The 18,072-nt window shown below is 38.5% G+C and overlaps 1 protein-coding gene across 3 annotated transcripts; it reads left to right on the forward strand.

Annotated features, from left to right (window-relative positions):
• Positions 1–8,447: 8,447 nt before the first annotated feature.
• On the forward strand, positions 8,448–16,952 carry LOC117540696 (deoxynucleoside triphosphate triphosphohydrolase SAMHD1-like). 3 transcript variants are annotated; one of them, XM_034207479.1, is made up of 17 exons: positions 8,448–8,665; positions 8,848–8,908; positions 9,087–9,150; positions 9,245–9,405; positions 9,599–9,714; positions 9,953–10,047; positions 11,379–11,525; positions 11,627–11,721; positions 11,920–12,007; positions 12,038–12,058; positions 12,153–12,244; positions 12,352–12,467; positions 13,376–13,509; positions 14,859–14,960; positions 15,086–15,190; positions 15,334–15,448; positions 16,218–16,952. In XM_034207479.1, the coding sequence occupies exons 1-17, from the start codon at positions 8,572–8,574 to the stop codon at positions 16,247–16,249; spliced, it is 1,638 nt and encodes a 545-aa protein (XP_034063370.1). In that variant the 5' UTR covers positions 8,448–8,571; the 3' UTR covers positions 16,250–16,952. The 3 variants fall into 3 exon arrangements, 2 of the variants coding, with proteins under 2 accessions (XP_034063370.1, XP_034063369.1); XR_004568200.1 differs by having other exon boundaries at positions 11,920–12,058; positions 15,086–15,233; XM_034207478.1 differs by having other exon boundaries at positions 11,920–12,058.
• The last annotated feature ends 1,120 nt before the right edge of the window (positions 16,953–18,072 follow it).

The raw sequence follows: 18,072 nt of genomic DNA on the forward strand, positions 1-18,072 counted from the left end.
ATGTAGCTTTATCAATAATGCCTTCTCACATTTTACAAGCTATTTGTTTTTAATATAAAGTAGTGAAGTGGGAGTTTAAAGTAACAGTGAATAGAAAAATAAATGACAGACCAACTTCCTCGAAAAAATGTACTTAATTTGATTTCATAAGCAAAGCAACTTCCTTATGCCAGGGCAGCCTAAACTTTGTCGGTTCTCAATTCAAAGGGACTTTATTGGCATGAAAGTTGAAAGAAACAATGTTGCCAAAGCATCACAATACACAATAATATAATATACAAACAACATTAACATACATTTCAAATTGTTACATATTAATGATATATATATATATATATACACAATTACACTTCAACACACGTGTGTCTCTCTCTCTCTTACTCTGTCTCTCGCTTTAGCTTGTATCTGTAACTTTTTATTAGTACATACAAGGAGCAAGTAAAGTTTATCTTTTCATTGTTTATGATGAGCGAGCCTTCTGGTGCACTTTCTAAAAAAATATATTGGCATCAACAGCACAAAATCAAAACCGGTAGCAACCATGTTGTCAAAGTAGCAGCAAAAAGAGCCAATGGGATGTACTGCCCACTTGCGACACCTTTGTTTGTCCATGAAATAGATCCGGCATCCTGTTGGCACGTCGTATTGAAAAACTTGCTTTGGTTTTGCTGTTATTATTAAGCTGTCCAGGGCCCGGGGCCAACAGGGTGGGTGGAGGGGGTCTGGAGGACGGGCTTGGGCTGACAGCCCAGGGGCACAGCGGAGTTCAAGGATGGAGTCTCGGGCGGACGGCCCGGGGGCAAGGCAGAGTCCAAAGTGGGGCGAAGGCCACAGCGGGCGAACTCAGGGGGCCGAGCATGAGGGCGAAGGCAGTGGCAGGAAGAGTTAGGGAGCCGGGCCCGAGGGCGAAGGCAGCGGCAGGAAGAGTCAGGGGGTCGGGCCCGAGGGCGAGGACCGCGGCACTCAGGGGCCGGGTTCGAGGGCGAAGACTGCGGCTCTCAGGGGTCCGGGCTAGAGGGCGAAGACCAGACAGCTCTGGAGGCCGGGCAGGATCCCCCACGGAAGAGGACCAGGAGTTGGCAGGACCCCCGGCAGGAGAGCAGTCGGCGGGACCCCCAACGGGACAGGACACGGGATTGGCAGGACCCCCGGAAGGAGAGCAGTCGGCGGGACCTCCAACAGGACAGGACACAGGGTTGGCAGGACCACCGGCGGGACCCCCAACGGGACAGGACATAGGGTTGGCAGGACCCCCGGCAGGAGAGTAGTCGGCGGGACCTCCAGCGGGACTTCAGTAGGGACTTGAGTTGGGACTGGAGAGGACACTGGAGAGGGGACTTGAGAAGAAACTGGAGAGGGGACTCGAGAGGGAACTTGAGATGGGACTAGAGTTGGGATTTGAGAAGGGACTAGAGATGTGACTAAAGGAAGGACTGGAGATGGGACTAGAGATGGGACTAGAGGATGGACTTGAGTAGGGACTAGAGTTTGTACCTGAGAAGTGACTAGAGGTGGGACTGGAGAAGGGACTAGAGAAGTGACCTGAGGAGGGACTAGGGAAGGGACTAGAGAAGGGACTTGGGAAGGGACTAGAGATGGGACTATGGCAGCTGGGGCCAGAGCTGGGTCTGGAACCATGTCCGCTGGGGCCGGAACTGGGACCGGGACCATGGCTGCTGGGGCCAGAACTAGGTCTGGAACCATGGCTGCTGGGGCCAGAACTGGGTCTGGAACCATGGCTGCTGGGGCCAGAACTGGGTCTGGAACCATGGCTGCTGGGGCCGGAACTGGGGCCGGAACCATGGATCTTTGGGCTCGGGCTGCTAACCTGGCCTTGCGACTCCTTTCTTTAGGAGCCGTTTGGAGGCTCCGTGGACCTCCAAAGGCCAGACGAGTTCCAGAGAACGGCTCCTGGACAGGAGCAGGCAATGGGGCAGAAGCCAGGGTTGACTCCAAACTGACCACACCGATGTGTGTGGTGTCATAACGGGAGTTGGGAAGCCTGGGGCTGTCAGGCAGGGGATAACACACCATGAGGAAATCCAAAATCCCGCCCGGTAAGAATCTCACCAAGCCTGGTTTCTCCATAGTTATCTGGCGCGCCTCTGCCAGAGCAGCCTCTCGCTGCTGAACCCCGGACGCTCCCATCCATCGATCAGAGCAGGTAGCCAAAGAAAAAGTAAAATCCAACAATTCCTGCTCAAAAGGATCTGCTGGGCCCATATTTGGTGAGTTCCTTCTGTCAGGGCTGAGTGAGGCAAGGAGGACCCAAATGCAGATGAACAGAAAAAATACCTTTATTTCAAGGCTACTGAAACAAACTTGGACAAAACATATACTCTCACCCCGTGAACAACGTCCAAATACGACAAGGAACTCACAAAGACTAACAGAAAACACAGAACCTAAATACACACAGGACTAATCAAACAAACAAGAGACAGGTGAGGAGGGAGGAGAACACACAGGGGCACCAGGTGAACACAATCGGGTAATCAGGGAGGGAAAACAGACAGAAAGCAACAGGCAGGAACGGGGGGTGAACACTTTACAAAATAAAACAGGAAACCAAAGACAGAAAAAGACAAAACACAACACGGACAGATCGTGACAAAATCTCACTGTAAACTATTTAATCATCACCAAATTCTGTGTTATTTTTGACTGTTTGCACTCATCCTAATTTTCAGCCTTGATGTAACAACATTCATAATTAAGTAAAGGTAACACCCTTTTCACCCCGGTTACACTTTTCATTTGCCCTGTACGATGGGTGCTGTAAGTGATTAAAGTGGGGGGTGTTGGCTTATCAGGCGTCCGCAGCTCACAGCCAAAGTGGGCGTGGGAGCGAGCGAGAGAGATAAATGCAATTTATGTAAACAAATATTTCCAAGGCACTCCTTTATAATTATGTGGATAAACAGGTTTAAAATCATTTCAATGTATACTATAGGACAGTAAAGCAAAAATATATACAAAGAGAGATATACAAATATGCATAAATAAATTGTAACTAGGTAAAATAAGATATGAATGAACAACAAAAATAAAATAAGTTACATTTATTTGTTATTGGCTATGGTATGTTATTGGTTATGTTCACATATTTGGTTATTAAAATGTAAACCGATCTTTTTCATATGGGTGTTTCGAGTTGTACCCCCTAGATCTAGTCTCTAGTAATTGTGTGCTTAAAGTGCACCAAATTGAACCATTTTACTTTACATTTTCAAACATTTATTCACACACACACACACACACACACACCACACCACACACACCACACACACACACACACACACACACACACACATCCACACACACACACACACACACACACACACACACCACACCACACACACACACACACACACACACACACACACACACACACCACAACACACACACACACACACACACACACACACACACACACAACTGTCCTATTGGTTGTATAGTTATCACAAAATAGTTCCCCTTTATGGGCAGTGACCAATCTATGGAAGAGGATTAGGGCCACATGATTTTTTTTGGGAGGATTTGAAAAAATATCTCAGACCCATAATATATGCCTAAAAATAGCATGATAGGTGCACTTTAAAAGGTCTCCTATCATGCAAAATGGCACTTTTTTGATGTAATTTATACATACATCTGTGTCCCCCGGTGTGTCAGGGAACTCACAAAGTGTCAGAAAATAAAACCTTCTCTCTTTTCCTCCGTACCCAAATCTCTAAAAACAGGGGGACCACGAGCTGATCCAGATTTGCGTCCGATATGACATAATATCGGAAATGTGTGCCGGGCTTTATGCCTACGGCCCTATCAGAAACGTTGCTGTATCAGAAACAATGTGCAACGTTTTGAAAGTAATATGGTCTGTGTTCACATTAGAAAGCATGTACTGGAGAGAGTATGTGTAAAGAAGCTGGATATAAAAAGGAACTCTCCTTGTGGTAAACCCACAAGAGAAAAAGCATTTGAGCTCCTTACTGTTTCAGAAATAATCTTTGATGTGGTTTGGAACATGATCTGGCGTTTAATCACGGCAGCTTTAACTGAGTATCTGGGTAGAATTCTCCTGCATGAGCTCCCGTCTCTGCTCTTTTTTATTTATTTTTTCTAAAGCTAAGGACCCAGAATCAGCACTTCTCTAACAGTGCTGAAATAGAGGGGGATGAGGCATGGCTAGAATGGGTGATCTGTTTGGTATTTTGCACAAAACACTTTATAGACATGTTTTTTATATATCTGAGACCTATAATATATTCCTAAAAATAGTATAATAGGAGACCTTTAAAATAAAACCAATGCATTCCAGCAATCAGCAGCACATTATATAAACAGTGTGGGAACTACCTGACTGTTGCTTTAGATTCAAGATTCAAGGCTTTTATTGTCATTCCTACATAGCTACAGACAGTGTAGTTATGTCGATGAAAATCTTAGGTCTCAGGCTCCTCCAACAGTGCAACACAATAAAACAGATAAAATAGTGCAGTTAAATACAATGAAATAGAATAGAAGTATCTGTAACTTTGCATTAGTAAGTACAAACAATAACATAAAAGGAGGAAGTAAAGTTTATTTTGTCATTGTTTATAAGTGAGCATTCTGGTGCACTTTCTAAAATAAAAAAAAGCTTTACTGCCGGGAAGATTTCTTATGAAACGAAGAAAAAACTACTTCACAGATCATGCAAGAGAACCGGTGTTTCTCCTGGTTTGGTTTTTAGATATAAAACAACTAGGTGTGTCTTGTTCTTGTTCTATTGGATGTTTAATGATTGTTTAATAATGTTTTTTACACTTTCCTGATTAGATTCTGCCTCATGTTTGTTCTCATTGGTCCTTATGAAACAACATTTTTAATTTCTTATGCTAAATTGATCATTTACTACTAACATAATAGACACTTTGGACATTTACTCATCCTAGTTGATTAACATAACATAACACGAGTAGTCAAATGGATCTAATAATTCTTCAGAAAGGCAAACATTGTCCTCACTCTTAGTTCATCAGAACACCAAAGACACAGAGGAAAGAGGAAATATTTGCATCATCAGCATAAAAAAAAAACAGGCCATCCTATCGCTCACCCTTTTGCACGCATAGCATGGAAAGGTGGAAGCAAATTTGAATTATGCATATTTGTGACCGCTCTCTGAATGAAATAGCAACGACACACACAGGTCATTGTTTAGAAGTCAAGGTCGCGGAAAAAAGAGCCAATGTGATGTACTGCTTGCTTGCTTGCTTGAGAGCTTGAACAACAACTGACAAGTGAAGAAATGCATGGATGAAATGTTGATCTGTGGTTCAGTTGCCTCTATATGCATTGAATAAAAACAATTGAGTTTGATATTAAATTCTCCTCTAATGGAAATGTGTTACCTGGGAGCACCTTGAATCTACTGTGACACAGAGCTGGAAGAAGTATTCAGATGTTTTACCTAAGTTAAAGTTACTAAACAGCAAAGTGAAAGCACTTATTTAGTATTTGCAATATGAACTCAAAGTACCAAACTGCCACATATTTGTAGACAAATGGCCACAGATTTTTATATTATTATTTATAACATTTTTGATGATTATTTGCGATGCGTTTATGTGAAGCAGTATTTTATTGGTGTTGCTGCTTGAGATAAGTAAAGATGTAACTATTTTATAGACTAATATGTAGCTTTATCAATAGTGCCGTCTCACATTTTACAAGCTATTTGTTTTGAATGTAAAGTAGTGAAGTGGGAGTTTAAAGTAACAGAGAATAGAAAAATAAATGACAGAACAACTTCCTCGAAAAAATTTACTTAATTTGATTTCATAAGCAAAGCAACTTCCTTATGCCCGGGCAGCCTAAACTTTGTCGGTTCTCAATTCAATTCAATTCAAAGAGGCTTTATTGTCATGAAAGTTGAAAGAAACAATGTTGCCAAAGCATCACAATACAAACATAATTACACAATAATATGATATACAAACAACATTAACATACATTTCAAATTGTTACATATTAATGATATATATATATATACACAGTGATACAATTACACTTCAACACACGTGTGTTCTCTCTCTCTCTCTCTATCTTGCTTTCGGTTGTATCTGTAACTTTTTATTAGTGTCTACACACAATAACATACAAGCAAGTAAAGTTTATTTTTTCATTGTTTATGATGAGCGAGCCTTCTGGTGCACTTTCTAGAATAAAATCAAAGCTCTACTGCCAGGAAGATTGCGTATGAAATGAAGAAAATCTAGTTCACTGATCAGCGATGTTTTTAGATAAACAAAAACTAGGTGCATCTTGTTTTTGTTCTATCAGATGTTTAATGATTCAACATGTTTTTACACTTTCCTGTTTAGATTCTGCCTCTTGTTTGTTCTCATTGGGCCTTATGAAACAACATTTTCCATTTCTTATGCTAAATTGATAATGTACTACTTACCTAATAGATACTTTGGACATGTATTAATCCTAGTTGATTTTGAGTCATCACTAATACATTTTAGTCAACTTTGTCTAAAATGTATTTAGAAATGTTGCTTCATTTGGATGGAAAATTTGCTAGCCAAAAATCTACATCAGTCTTTGTTCATCAAAAACACCAAATCAACACAAAGAAAAAAAACAGCACAAAATCAAAACCGGTAGCAACCATGTTGTCAAAGTAGCAGCAAAAAGAGCCAATGTGATGTACGGCCCGCTTGTGACACCTTTGTTTGTCCATGAAATAGATCCGGCATCCTATTGGCACGTCTTATTGAAAAACTTGCTTTGGTTTTGCTGTTATTATTAAGCTGTCCAGGGCCGGCCCTATACATTTTGGTGCCCTAGGTGAGATTATGATTTGGTGCCCCCCCCCCCTCCAAGCAATACACAATAGAATATATCAAACCTTTATTTAACCAGATGGTCCCATTGAGATCATAGATCTATTTTTCAAGGGAGACCTGCAAAAGAATAAATGAAAAATCTCTACAAAAGACCAATACACTACAAAAACTTAAACGTATTGACATGTTGGTTATACATAAAGAAGGTTTTAAATGTATTCATTATTGTATGAACATGTTTTAATTGGGGGGTGGACGTCACATCCTCTAGGGGGGTCCGGAGGTATGCCCAGGGGTTAAGTTGGGATTTGATATGTGGGGGGGCTCTGTGTGGAGGTGCGAGAGGGGGGCGTAGGTCGAGGATCTCATTATTTGACCTGATGGGATATAGGCATACACTGTGGCCCTAAAGGAACTGCTCCATTATCTGGATCAAATGCACACATTGATGCCACCAAATGTCACAATAAAAATAGAAAGTACTACAAATAAACTGGAATTAATTTACATCTTAAATTATTAATATATATACACAAAAAAAGATTTACAAATATCCAACCTTCAAATTGCTTTTTTAAATCAACACTGCTCTGCCCACTTGCTAAAGAACATTTGTCTGGAAATCTCAATTCATTTGTAGGGCTGCTTGAGTATGGCCAAAAGTATGGGAGTAAATCTCACTGTAAACTATTTAATCATCACCAAATTCTGTGTTATTTTTGACTGTTTGCGCTCATCCCAATTTTTAGCCTTGATGTAACAACATTCATAATTAAGTAAAGGTAACACCCTTTTCACCCCGGTTACACTTTTCATTTGCCCTGTACGATGGTTGCTGTAAGTGATGAAAGTGGGGGGTGTTGGCTTATCAGGCGCCCGCAGCTCACAGCCAAAGTGGGCGTGGGAACGAGCAAGAGAGATAAATGCAATTTATGTAAACAAATATTTCCAAGGCACTCCTTTATAATTATGTGGATAAACAGGTTTAAAATCATTTCAATGTATACTATAGGACAGTAAACCAAAAATATCATTTAAAACTTGAGAAATATAAAAATATGCATAAATACATTTTAACTATAGGTCAAATAAGATATGAATGAACAACACAAATAAAATAAGTTACATTTATTTGTTATTGGCTGTAGTAGGTTATTGGTTATGTTCACATATTTGGTTATTAAAATGTAAACCGATCTTTTTCATATGGGTGTTTAGAGTCTAGTCTCTAGTAATTGTGTGCTTAAAGTGCACCAGATTGAAGCATTTTACTTTAAATGTTCAAACATTTCTACACACACACACACACACACACACACACACACACACACACACACACACACACACACACACACACACACACACACACACACACACACACACACACACACACACACACACACACACACACACACACACACACACACACACACACACACACACACACACACACACACACACACACACACACACACACACACACACACACACACACACACACACACACACACACACACACACACACACACACACAGTCCTGTTGGTTGTATAGTTATCACAAAATACTTCCTCCTTATTGGCAGTGACCAATCGGATGGGTGTGGTAGAGACATAAAAGCCAGATACTTCTCAAAGCCTGAGCATATTTGTCCAGACGTTTCATGATCAGCTGTTTTAGGGAGCGACATCATTTGTGTCTTCTATCGTTAGTTAGACACAGAAAACATTGTCAATGGCGTCAGAAAACGATGGGGAAATGAGCGGGGACTCTATGTGTAAGATACTGAAAGAAGAAGGACTTGGAAAGTGGGACGAAACATTTAGAAGTAAGTTTCTGGTTTGGTCATTTAAATTGATGGTTAGGTTTTATATCATCGTTGGCCTAATTGAATAAGCTGATGATAAATAAATGCTTTTGTTTTTTTAAATTCAACTTAGTTTATAAACTTGTCATAAAAAACTAAAATGTGATACAGGACTGTAATTCACTGCATCTTCTTTTACCCAGAAATGTCTGTTATCAAGCTGCGGGAGCTCAATGATGGTGTTCTGACTGAGATGGGCATAGAGTGAGTATCATTCCTTGTCAAACCAGGTTGCAATTAAAACAAATATATAACATCCTGAAAAGAAGGAAGTGTGTTGCGAATGTTCCTGAAGCAGTGGCACTCATTTGGTGCAACAACTTCCCCCTGGCTTGACTTTTAATTTATAATCTACTATGCTCTTTTTTCACGATTTCTTTAGTCCACTTGAGGATCGTCAGAAAATCTTGGACAGTATCTTGAAGATCTGGCCAGCAGCTCACAAGGTGATATCATATTTTGTTTTATTTATTGCTTCACATTACATGTTCAGGGCCTTCAGAAGAAATTGAGCTTTTTTTGTTGTACGTATTCTGTTAGGTGTTTAATGATCCAATCCACGGACATATGGAGTTGCACCCTGTTCTTGTCAAAATCATTGACATGCCTCAGTTCCAGAGATTAAGATACATCAAGCAGCTGGGGGCGGGCTATTTTGTTTATCCTGGAGCCTCCCACAACCGCTTTGAACACTCAATTGGGTATGTCCAATGTGTGTTAATGTTATCCAAAATCAATATTAAGTGAAGACTTGTTTGCTGTAAATGGACTGTATTTATGGCAGCACCTAATAAACAGTTTAAAACAAATTGAATATCCTGTTTTGCAGAAGGACACTCAAGTGGTAATTGTGTGATGACTTTGTATTGTTGTGTGCTCTATGCTTTGGTGAAGGGTGGGGCACTTAGCAGGTGAGCTTGTGAAAGCTCTGAAGGAAAAGCAGCCAGATCTCAACATCAATGACAGAGACATCCTTTGTGTTCAGATCGCTGGGCTATGCCATGACCTGGGTGAGTGATACACACCTTACTCTTTAATATGAATAATTCATTCATATTCATATATAACAATTTCTTACCCTGTATTACCTGTTTAGTTATTTAAGTTTTTCTCACATACACTGTGAACAGAGAATAATCTAAAATCTAAAATGCAATATATATTTATAGAATGTTAAAACGGCTCACTTCAGTTTGTTTTATAGCCAGCACCATTTGCTTAAAAATATTTATATTTCTCCGTATATAGGACATGGACCCTTTTCCCATCTGTTTGATCAAATGTTCATCCCCAAAGCAACACGCCCATCTGGTTCACTAGGTGAAAAAATGAGAACCTGGAAGGTGAGCAGTTATTTTTCCTATTGTCTGTATTGTGTGACTTTATACCCAACAACAGAAATAAAACACATTTATAAAACACAGCCAGCATGTCATGATCTGATCATGTTTTTTCAATCTGTGATTTTGACTGTTCTACCGTATTGCAATACTACATGGTACAAGTGTTTGTCTTCTGCCTTAAAGTCAAAACTGCTCCACCAGTTGAAAATCTTCTCAAAGATTGTAGGTCACCCCAGTGAGGAATTCTATCAATCAACCATAATACCGTAGTGAGGCTGTCCATCAACTTCTCTGATCCCCAACATGTCCTGAACAGTAAATATGAATTGTTACCATCAAGTCGGAGGTACAGGGTCCCACGATTTAATAAAGTTAGACTGAAGCACTCCTTTGTGCACCAGTCCATCCTCTAATTAAATACAGAGCTCAATCCCAGGACAAATGTGCGCTTGAGGGTCTTAAGCATGTTTTCTCTTCAGTGATTGTTATGTTAAATGTTTGTTTCCTTGTATTGTGTCTTAATATTTGTCCCTGTTTGATGTTGCAAATGGAGCTGCTATGATGCAGGAAAAATTTCAGATTTGATCTGACAATAAAGAATTATCGTATCTTATTACACATGCAATATTTGACATTCAATGCGGCATTGCCTTTAATTAATTAGTTGTATTTTGTTGCTTTTTTCAGTCAAAAGCAATAAAGCATAATCCTTTCCAAAATGATGCACTATTCCTTTAAGCACAATTAGTTGTGGCATTCATGGTATTATGAGACACATGCAGGGTACTCTCTCAAAGGATATTATAACTACCTTTGTCTGCTTTCTTCCAGGAACTTCTTGAAAGGTTCATATATATATATTCATATACTCTTAATTCAGATGTTTCAGTTTAATAAAAGTAAAAATAGACAACATAATCAATTTATCTTATCAACATGAAATATATATACACATATTGATTGCACAATGTATTGGCTTACGAATAATGACACGCCTCACATTTATTGGATATTAATGGATGTCATTCTGACTTATTCAGTTTCAATAACCATTACAGCTGTGTTACATATCAGCAATAACTTAAACATGTATGAGAAGAGTGAGAGTGGTTAAACATCTGGTATAGGGGGAGCGGTGCAAACCAGTCTGTGTGCTTTACAGAGATCCCTGTCATTATGCAAGTTTTGGCAACAGACCTGTCATTTGGTAAATGTAAACTGTCACGTTTTCAGCAAAGCCAGGCCCTTTCTATTTATACAGTGAGTCATTGTTCATTTTTATCACTTTGAATTCTCATACTAATATATCAATGAATTTGTGTACCTTGCAGCATGAGGACGCCTCTGAAGAAATGTTCGACCACCTGGTGGAATCCAATGGCTATCTGCCGGGGATGATGGAGGCATATGGCCTGAAGCTGTCCGAAGACTTGGACTTCATCAAGGAGATGATTAAACTCCCGGAAGCAAAAAAGAAAGTTAGTCATGCAATTTGAATTGAATGATATCAGCATTATCTTTGTTATTGCTACAATAGCCAATGTCTAAGGCCAGTCACTCTGTGCTGTCACCTCCACAGTATAAAGGCCGTCCAGAGGAGAAGTCCTTCCTCTATGAGATTGTGGCCAACAAAAGAAACGGCATTGATGTGGACAAGTTTGACTACTTTGCCAGGTGGGGCTTGGTTCAACAGCTAGAACAGTTCACTTTCTAATGCAATAAAACAAATGTGTATTATTTTACCAATAAATTATTCACATTTAGAAACATAGTCCTGGTTATTAAAGAACATGTAGCATTCTCCTGGTGTCTTACATGAGTTTTTGTAATAAGCACATTTTCTTTACTTGTCTTGCCTTTGTGTCCTATCAGGGACTGCCACCACCTGGGCATCAAGAACAACTTTGACCATGGCCGCTTCATAAAGTTTGCCAGGGTGTGTGACGTGGACGAGCAGAAGGGGGACGGGCAGAAGGTGAAAGGGCAGAAGCACATCTGCACTAGAGACAAGGTGCTGACTTTGTAACATCTGCTTTTTGATCAGATTTTATAACAGCAATCAATTGAAATTATTTGTGGTAACTTATAGATAATTCTGTTAACAGGAGGGGAACAATCTCTATGACTTGTTCCACACGAGGTACTCTCTCCACAGAAGAGCCTACCAGCACAACGTGGTTAAGATCATAGAGCATATGTGAGTATCTTCCCTTCTCACGTTGGTACTCTGATTTTAATAATTTAATTTAATCAAATATTGTGTATGGTATATGCACAAAGTAATAACATATTACTTTCATACAGGATCACAGAGGCCTTTTTAAAGGCAGACCAGCACATCCAGATTAAAGGCTCAGGAGGGGAGATGTTCACCCTCTCCACAGCCATAGCTGACATGGAGGCCTACACCAAGCTGACAGGTCAGCAGAAACCACTTTGTGCTGTGAGCTTGTCTTTTAACAATAAAAAAAGCATTATTCATAAACTTACTATGTATTTTTGATCCATTAGAGATACAGGCTCTCACACATAATTCCTCACTATGATCCAAGAAGATGGTGTAGAAAACGTTGTTTTTCAAGCAGGTCCTCACGGTGAATGAAGTATTAAAAAAAACGAGAAAAGTCTTGATGAATTTAAGTAAAAATAGCATAACAATATCTAACATTTGTTTACAAATGTATGCACTATACTCCATGTCTCGTTTATCCAACACTTCTTTGGGGGGGGAAACGTACTATTTAAAACACTACTGCATAATCAGGTGCACTGGGGAACTACTCGTCTGTGCGAGTACTGTTAATGCAGAAATGATCATTTTGGTGGTACCGTATTCCTTTTATCTTGTTAGTATGTTTAACAACAAAATAAACTCACCTGAAAACCTTATGCTCTTACTAGGGTAACGAGTTTGGCCAGGGCATGCAACAAGGACATGCTAATGACAACAGGCACATTAGAGCAGATAGGGTTAACTCACCATTTAATATTTTCCTTCACCTTTACACTTATGTTTTTGGTTTTGTAAAGGTTAAGTTAAAACACAACCATTGGCAATTTAGATTCAAGTAATGCTCTTCAGCTCACGGAGAAACAAAAACTTGCCATTCTGGTTACAGATGATATTAACAGACTATTTGGTTTAGCAAATGCAATGTGGTCATGGAGTGTTTTTCATATTTTTAAGAACAAATTAAAGTAGAACAAATGTTATCACAAAGGTATACTGCTTAGATGTTGTGAGTTATGCTTCTCAGTTTACAGTGTCAGTGACTTAGTTTTTACCTTCTTTTTTCTAACTTGCTCTTCTGTCCTGTTTGTCCTTTAGATTGTGTATTTTACAAAATACTCAACTCCACAGAGGATACTCTCCAAAAGGCAAGGGAGATTCTAAAAAACATCGTCGATCGTAAACACTACAGGTTTCTGGGTGAAATCAAGCATAAAGGAACCCCAACCAAGGTGTGCAGTAATGTATTGTTCCTGTATTACATCACATATTTGTAATCAATAATCTCAAGGGATCGCACAGCAGGAAAAAAGATGAGTCATCTCTTCATCAAAAGAGATTAAGGCAGGAGGGGGCAAAAGCGTAACCTCATTTTTGCTTAAAAGACAGTTATTTTCTTAATGTATTTAAAAAATGTATTTAAAAAAACCTTAATTAATTTATGTTTCATGACACAACTCTCATTACATCCTATCTCAGTTTGAGCAGACACGCCTTCGGTTACCACTAATTATTTTACTTCAAATGTATGTATGTATGTTACCTTATTTCTTTACATACAAATATCAGAAGTTGAGTAACGCTTTTTGCTTGGCAACCTTTGCTGGTGATTGATTACAGTCCATATTTTTTGTCTCATTTGCAAAGGTTTAGCAAAATCAGTTCAGTCCCCTTTTGAATTTGTCCCTGATTATTACAAAAGTGAAGTTTGTTAAAACAGAGCTGAATGTAATGCAACTATTGTGGTTGAAGAACACATTGTTTGTTTCTGTTGTCTCTACCACTTTACATTGCCTCTTTTCGTATACCTGGCTTTTAAGCAGACTATCCTAGAATTGTTGTTTAGAGAAACTATGCCAGATGAGCAAGAAAGATCATAGTACGAGGTCACATAACACTTAGACTACATCCACAGTAATCCACTGCGTAAAAAAAGCCTTGCGTTCACAGTAGCTATTCCGGGTGGTTTTTATAGAGACCTACGCAGTGAACAATAAAAGAGATGGCATCATTGTATCTGGAAATGAACAAATCTGCGCCTCAAAGCCAACATCTGGTGAGGTGTGAGTCAGGTGCCTGACTAATAATTATGTCAACAGTATGACATAATCAATGATAAAATCATTAACTTATCATTGTGTGGGGTGTGACAAACCAATCTTTAATACTGATTAAAACGGTTGCTGTGTGATATGACCTGCTGAACTGACATTTAAAATGAGAGATTACACAGAAATTATGAAGCAATATAAACGTTTAATAAACTGCCACACAGACCCCTGACAGCAACTGGGCAAGCTTACATTATCCTTTTGCAAACACTCTGTTTCCAATAGACTGGAAAAGGTTTGCATCAAGAATACATTCTAATACATTGTTTTTAAAAGGCCTGTTGTCCGGTGAGAGCATATTTTTTGTTTGAGTTTGGATAGACAGCCAAAACCGAGAAACAATTATGTTTGATTTGTATTTACCTGCCTAACTAATGTGGACCTCCTCTTACTGTGTTTTATCACGATGGAAAGATCTGCAAATGTAAATGTAATCTCTCACTTCTAAACCTTTGTCCTTCCTACTTAAGGATGAGATACCTCAGTTGAAAGAGGAACTGGCTGCAGCTCTCCCATTCCCACGACAGGGAGTTCAGGCTGACGGGCTGACAAAGGAGGACTTTGTCGTTTTGGTAAGTTTTTCGTGTACTTACTTTTGCTTCGCTAATCTTCAAATTGTGTTTTTTTTAGATACTGCCATCTCCATTGATTTACTTTTGAATAAAGAAGAGGCTTCTGTCTCAACCTTCTCTTCTAGTCTGCTACCATGGACTATGGGAGTGGGGCGGAGGACCCCATCAATAGTGTGGACTTCTACAGCAAGAAAAACCCTAACCAAACATTCAAAATCACCAGAAAAGAGGTCAACAATGACGACGGAAATCACAATCTTAATCTTTTTTTGTGTGAGCTTTTGTGTATTTCTTTTTAGGGAAACCGCTGTTATGTATATAATTAATAATATATATTTTTTAATTATATTTATGCTGCTATCATTCTTGTCAGGTGTCCAAGCTTCTCCCAGTGCAGTTCTCTGAGACGCTCTTCAGGGTTTACGGCAAAAAAATGGATTCTAAAAGTCTGGATGCTGCCAGGGGACACTTTGAACAGTTGAATCCAGGTAATATGTATATCTAAGATATTAAAAATAGAATGTATCGAACTGCCTATAGCCGAGTAGTTAGTTGTCAAATCGAAGTAAAATGTCCTGAACAACAAATCTTAGTTTGCTTCCTAATTGGCTGGACCACTTGGGGGGTAAGAAAAACCCTCTAGTTTCATTTGAAAGTCTGGAAGAGCAGATGGCCCGCCTACTGCAAGTCATTCCCGTACTCTCTTTACAAACATATCTGTCTCCACTACAACTGTCAAATAAATAAAAAATGTTAAATAGGGCAGGAGGTTTTATTAAATGGCAGTGATATTATATCATAGTAGTACAGTATAAAATATGTACAGTTTGAGTATTAGTATATGGACATGAGCAGGTAAGGATGAATAATTACTTTCGTTACATCTCGTCAGAGCTCAAGGATAACATTTCAGTTCAATTGCACTTCAATCTTGCCTCTGGAGTTAAAACCATCTATGCCTGCCTGCTGCTTGATGATTATTTGAATCATTGATTAAGTAGCGATTACTTCCTCAATTAGTTTACTATTATAATTTGGTCTGTACATGTAAGAAAATGGGGGAAAATGCCTGTAATATGTAGTAAAGACAAAGGTTACGTCTTTAAGTAAAGTGAGAAGTGAGAAGCTGGATCTATTTTTCTGTGGAGCTACTAATAATGTAGCTCCACTGTAGACTAGCACCATGCTTCAGTAAAGATAGTTGCAGCTCTGCTCTTGATAATGCTGATACACTTGTCTTTCTTTATTTACATGCAGTGTGGAGCGACTCTCACGTCACAGAACCTTGATGAATCTGAAGTTTTGGAAAATGGAAGTTAAACCTGAAAAAATAAAGAAAACACTTCCTGGCACTCCACTGATTGAAGGTGATGAGAAATGTGATCAAGTGAGTATGTGACTTAACGACTTAAAAGTGAATGAGGATGCATTATGCACAATTGGGCCATATATGCAATTTTTAGAGCCCTGTTTAATATTATACACTAATCTAAGTGCAAATGTGATCATTTTAAATCAGCTTTAATTAAGAATCACTGTTTAATACCATATTATGGCTAATTGAAATGTAATTTTAGGTGTGATTTAGGGATTTTAAATATTTAGTGGTGTTTGTTTAGGATATCCATCGTGTGAATTAATGTGGTAACCTGATTAGATATTCTTTTTAATTGTATTCATGTTTGATTAAAGATTGTTTTGGGTGTATGTCTTTGTTTTTAATCTATCAATACTAAATCAATATAATTACTATTACCATTATATATTACTATTCATACTGTGGTTATACAATATAGCTTTCTTCCTTCAATGTAACCATCTGTATGAATGTGGGTAACTTAGGTTATATTTCTGTTTATGGTCATGGTGTGAAAATGTTGTGATTTGTCATCATGTGACTTTTGAGGAAAACCTACAACAATGTTTCAACTTTGTTGCTGTTGAGGTTGGGTTAATAAAAAAGTGTTTCTTCTTAATTTGAAATCAATTAAATGTTGTGTTTATTGTGTGTCATTGTGCCATTTTACTGATCCAACATAATAATTCAGCAGAGATTTGAATTCAGTTAGATATAGTGTTGCTTATTCAATTCCTCAACAATTATCGGTAATTCATCTAAGGGAATATTTGAAGAAGCGTATCTCACACAGTCACACACTTCAATATCCATTTAATACCAACAATCTACTGATACATAACTCACTCTATTAGAGCTGCAACTATTAACCAAAGTGTAGGTATGCCTTTACAATTTCCCGGAAGCCCTTTTCATTTATTGCACTTAGTTTGCTTCCTCATTGTGTCTATATTGCAAAACTTATTTCTATATAGGATGCTCATTGCAGGTTTGGGCTATATGACAATATATGTAAAATGTTCCCTTCATATAATCGGACCATCATTCAGGGTGATAACCCTGGATTTAAACCTTACGGTGTCAATTATTCATTTCACTGGATGTGTCAAAACAGATGATCCTAACTATTTTATCAATAAACATTTTATAGAATATATATCATATATTACTTACTTCTACTGTTTTGTTGTTAGTTTGGAGTTTTCCCTCATACAAAATAAAGGCCTAATAAGGGACAATAAGGGAGTATTATGCATGTTGTGATTTTTCTACCTTCAAACCAGGTTATACAGTATGAGCAGTGTATTTCAATGTCACGTTACTTTATACTTCACAACATTTTTTACTCATCGACATTTTTCGACAGCTTTAGTTGCTAGTAACTTTGCAGATTCAGACAATTAAATAAAATATATAAAATAAACTAGTACATGATAATGGATTACGTCAGCTGGCAATACATAAAGCACAGCTTCCAGCTGCAACATTAATCATTAAAGACTATCAGCAGATATACTGTAATATGATTTATTCTGTAAAGAGCTATTCTGCACAATAAGTAATTTCACTTTGTACTTAAAGGTCCCCTATTATACTGTTTTTCATCAATATATTATGGATCTCAGATATATACAAAAAATGTCTCTGAAGTTGCTCTTGTAAAGGTCTTCAATGACATCCACTTAAACACAGACAGTGGCAGAACTTCAGTGTTAGTATTATTAGATCTCAGTGCTGCGTTTGACACTGTTGACC

This window comes from Gymnodraco acuticeps, unplaced genomic scaffold (assembly GCF_902827175.1).
Source record: "Gymnodraco acuticeps unplaced genomic scaffold, fGymAcu1.1, whole genome shotgun sequence".
Classification (NCBI taxonomy): Eukaryota; Metazoa; Chordata; class Actinopteri; order Perciformes; family Bathydraconidae; genus Gymnodraco; species Gymnodraco acuticeps.

What these genes read in the sequence shown, in the direction of transcription:
- LOC117540696 (XM_034207478.1), top strand. Translation starts at nt 8,572, where the DNA reads ATGGCGTCAGAAAACGATGGGGAAATGAGCGGGGACTCTATGTGTAAG. An exon ending in CTGACTGAGATGGGCATAGA is followed by an intron (nt 8,909 to 9,086) that starts GTGAGTATCATT and finishes CGATTTCTTTAG; the next exon opens with TCCACTTGAGGATCGTCAGA. An exon ending in AAGTTTGACTACTTTGCCAG is followed by an intron (nt 11,722 to 11,919) that starts GTGGGGCTTGGT and finishes GTGTCCTATCAG; the next exon opens with GGACTGCCACCACCTGGGCA.